Source organism: Homarus americanus, unplaced genomic scaffold, assembly GCF_018991925.1.
Source record: "Homarus americanus isolate GMGI-L3 unplaced genomic scaffold, GMGI_Hamer_2.0 scaffold52266, whole genome shotgun sequence".
Classification (NCBI taxonomy): Eukaryota; Metazoa; Arthropoda; class Malacostraca; order Decapoda; family Nephropidae; genus Homarus; species Homarus americanus.
Window position 1 is genome coordinate 6938 of NW_024744277.1, and position 4480 is coordinate 11417.

A 4480-nucleotide genomic window follows, 5' to 3' on the forward strand; every position below is an offset into this window, starting at 1 on the left:
CATATTTATGTGGGGTGGATTATGGGGTACAGAAACCTCTCCCATATTTATGTGGGGTGGATTATGGGGTACAGAAACCTCTCCCATATTTATGTGGGGTGGATTATGGGGTACAGAAACCTCTCCCATATTTATGTGGGGTGGATAATGGGGTACAGAAACCTCTCCCATATTTATGTGGGGTGGATAATGGGGTACAAAAGGTGCCATATTTATTATAATAAAATGTAAAACATTAAATATTTCTATTTAATGATCATTCATTACTTATAATGTAAGTTTCATAAACCACCTATTAATATCTTATTTAGTAATGGTTTACACAGTTGATTTAGTCCAAGTAAACTATTTTATACCTTACGTGATGTATCATGTTGAGGAGCACGTCTTCTATGAGGGTCAATAAACAGTAATAGTTTACCCTCAAATAATAAAAGTTTTCTTTGGTAAGTTAGTCATTCAGTCACCAGGCGGCACTACGGGTCAACCTGTGGTGACTAATAGTGGAGAGTTGTTCTTCCTTATTGGATATTCCTTGACAACAACAACAACACGCTTCACCATCTTGTATACTTCCGTCAATTTTCTCGTAAAACAGTTTATTTCTCCTCCTCCTGGACATTACAGCAAGTGTTTGGTGAGTTATTAAGGTGTGTTATATGACCTTGTTTACCTTAATACTGTATTATGACCTTTCCTGCTATGTGGAATGATAAAGATTCATTTTATGCCATAACGGGAAATTGATTACTACAATAGATTTAACTAATGTGTTTTTTATCTTGTTATAAAGGAATATGACCTTTATTTGAGTGGTAGGTTGATATTTATGGAGATATGACCACTTTAACACTAGTAACAGAGGTCAGCAGTGACATAAGCAAGCTTGCGGATGACACCAAAATAGGGTGGTAGATTAATTCAGGTCAGGATGCAAATGAACTATAGGAGGATTTAAATAAACTGCAGGAGTGGTCAGAGAAATGGCCAATGAAATTCATCACGAGCAAGTGCAGCGTACTTAATATTGGAAGAACAAATACTGTCAATGTATACAGCCTTAACAACATCAACCAGTGCGTTAATGTTTGAAATAAAGCAGTAGGTAGTAGGCAGGGAGGGACTACCGCCTGGGAAGATATTGGAAGCATAATGTGTTGTCTAATGGTAGACCCTGCTGCCATATGTGACCAAGTCCCAGGTTGATGATCTGTCTTTCTGCCTCAGTTACACACAATTGCAGGGTCTCAATTGTTTCTCTTACTATTGACAAGACAACATACTGTACATATAGCGTTTCTAACTATTGATTATTAATATTTTTTCTTTATTATCATTATTACAGTGTTGTTATTAATATTATTATTGTTATTATTATTTTATTTTACTTTTAATTATAAATTTTATTTACTATGAATTACTATTATTATTATTAAATTTTCGCCCCCAGGCCCCGATGTGGGTCAGTGACCTGTGCCCAGGTGGGCTAATCACCTTAAAAAAAAAAACAAAAAAAAAAACAGAGTATTGGGTTTTATATCTAGAAGTGTAAGTAACAAGAGTGCAGAGGTCTTATTGCAACTATATCTTGCGCTAGTCAGGCCGCACCTCGATTATGCTGTTCAGTTCTGGTGCCCCTATTATAGAATGGATATCAATTCACTGGAGTCGGTGCAGCGAAGAATGACGAAAATGATTCCGGGACCTAGAAACCTTCCATATCAGGATAGGTTAAAGAAACTAAACTTGCATTCCCTAGAAAGCCGAAGAGTGAGGGGAGATATGATAGAAGTATTTAAGTGGGTGAAAGGAATCAATAAAGGGGATATAGATAAAGTTCTTATAATATCCGAGCAGGATAGGACTCGTAGCAACAGATTTAAGTTGGATAAGTTTAGGTTTAGGAGGGAGCTAGGAAGGAACTGGTTTACAAATAGGGTGGTGGACGAGTGGAACAAGCTTAGCAACTTTGTAGTAAGTGCTGGAACGCTGGAAAGTTTTAAAAGGAGGCTGGATAGATTCATGGATGATAGAGAGTGGTAGTAACTCTCGACAGGAGCTGCCATGCACAGGCCAACCGGCCTATTGCAGACTCCTTATATTCTTATGTTCTTATGGTTAAAGATAGGCCAGTCCGTTACTGGGTGACGATGTGTCATAAACCCTCATTAGCTGCAATTAAACCTTTGTAATTACGTTTAGAATATTTTCATTTTACACAAGTTGATTTAGTCACTTGTAGTTTTCATTTATAAATTGTACTTTTTATAAGAATATTATCTAAGGCAAAATATTTTGTTTCAGATACTGTGATGTTACATCTTAAGACCAAGTGTAACTAAGAAGAAGTTCACAATGTCAAGCAGAGATAAAAAGTTCTCCTGTGAGGAATGTGGCAAACAGTTTTGCTTAAAGTCTACTCTTCAGACACATTTACTTGTGCACAATGGTATGAAGGAGTTTGAATGTGAGGAATGTGGGAAACATTTGTCATCTAAGAGTCATCTCAAAAGACACATTCTTGGACACAGTGGTGTAAGAAATTTTAAATGTGAGGAATGTGGAAAATGTTTCTCCCAGAAGAGATATCTCAAGGCACACATTCTTGGACACAGTGGTATTAAGAATTTTGAATGTGAGGAATGTGGGAAACATTTTGCAAAAAAGGGTACTCTCAAAACACACATTCTTGGACACAGTGGTATAAAGAAGTTTAAATGTGAGGAATGTGGGAAACATTTTACAGAAAGGGGTACTCTCAATACACACATTCTTGTCCACAGTGGTGTAAAGAAATTTAAATGTGAGGAATGTGGGAAACATTTTACACAAAAGGGTACTCTCAAAAGACACATTCTTGGACACAGTGGCATAAACGAGTTTAAATGTGAGGAATGTGGGAAACATTTTACAGAAAGGGGTACTCTCAATACACACATTCTTGGACACAGTGGTGTAAAGAAATTTAAATGTGAGGAATGTGGGAAACATTTTGCAAAAAAGGGTATTCTCAAAACACACATTCTTGGACACAGTGGTATAAAGAAGTTTAAATGTGAGGAATGTGGGAAACATTTTACAGAAAGGGGTACTCTCAATACACACATTCTTGTCCACAGTGGTGTAAAGAAATTTAAATGTGAGGAATGTGGGAAGCATTTTACACAAAAGGGTACTCTCAAAAGACACATTCTTGGACACAGTGGTATAAAGAAGTTTAAATGTGAGGAATGTGGGAAACATTTTACAGAAAGGAGTTCTCTCAAAACACACATTCTTGTACACAGTGGTATAAAAGAGTTTAAATGTGAGGAATGTGGGAAACATTTTGCACGAAAGAGTGCTCTCAAAACACACATTCTTGTACACAGTGGTATAAAAGAGTTTGAATGTGGGGAATGTGGGAAATGTTTCTCCCGGAAGGAAACTCTCAAATGTCATAAACTTGTGCATGAAAAAAACAGAATTCATTAAATGTTTGAATGACTTTAACAGAAGGTAAATGTGCCACATAAACTTGAATACAGTGATATACATCAATATAAAACCACTTGAACAAACTCTATGAATGTAGCAGAAATAAAGACAAGTGACAAATGCCACTTTTATAGATATTAAACACAAGTTATAATTATCTGCTCTTAAGATGTAAATTTCTTCTACCATGGCCTTAGTACTTTACCATGACATGATGGAATATGTTAGAAAAATAAACTTGTAAGTGCTGAGGGCATCCTATGAGTCTAGTAGAACTTGTACAATAATGTTGTTAACATGTAATGGTCGTGATGTAGACCCAGCCATGAAGTTGATTTGGCTTGGTCAAGTCAGGTGATGTTGTTGACTTAGTCATGTCCTGTTGTCACTTGTGTATTGCATTAACATGTACTGTACATTACCATCTGTGATGTACTAACATGTACTGTAGCATTAAATTAATCAGATGTACTTAAAATTTTATGACATTAACTGATGTACTAACATGTACTGTACATTACCAACTGTGATGTACTAACATGTACTGTACATTACCAACTGTGATGTACTAACATGTACTGTACATTACCAACTGTGATGTACTGTACTGTCAGATGCTACTAGGTACATCCCAAGGGCTCTGTGTAATATATAATGTATGTTCTTATGGTAATGTATAACGTACATTCATGTTATGCTAATCTGTGTAATTTGTTGTATATAGTGAGTTGTTGTATATAATACATAATGGTGGTTGGGTGTGAAGTTGGCTTCTTGTACAAGGTGTTCCAAACTTGGGGTCTTGTGATGTTACTCCAATTATTAACTTATATGTTAATGTTAATTGAAGTAGTTTGAGGTGTCTACTTAATTGTCTTTTATTGTAACTTGTTGTAATTGTTTCATTACTAATTTGTGAATTAATGTAACTGTGATGTTATTAGCCACAATGCTTGGTGGGAGAGTTGAGGAGGGAATGAAGGTAGAGAGAACCGGGAGGACT

The 4480-nt window shown here is 36.0% G+C and overlaps 1 protein-coding gene across 1 annotated transcript; it reads left to right on the top strand.

Moving 5' to 3' along the window:
• Positions 1-518: 518 nt before the first annotated feature.
• On the top strand, positions 519-3400 carry LOC121877685 (zinc finger protein 737-like; the record flags this gene model as incomplete). Its single annotated transcript, XM_042383511.1, has 2 exons — positions 519-650; positions 2305-3400. A coding segment is annotated over exon 2 (1045 nt), but the record flags the coding sequence as incomplete, so codon positions are not given.
• Between the last annotated feature and the right edge of the window lie 1080 nt (positions 3401-4480).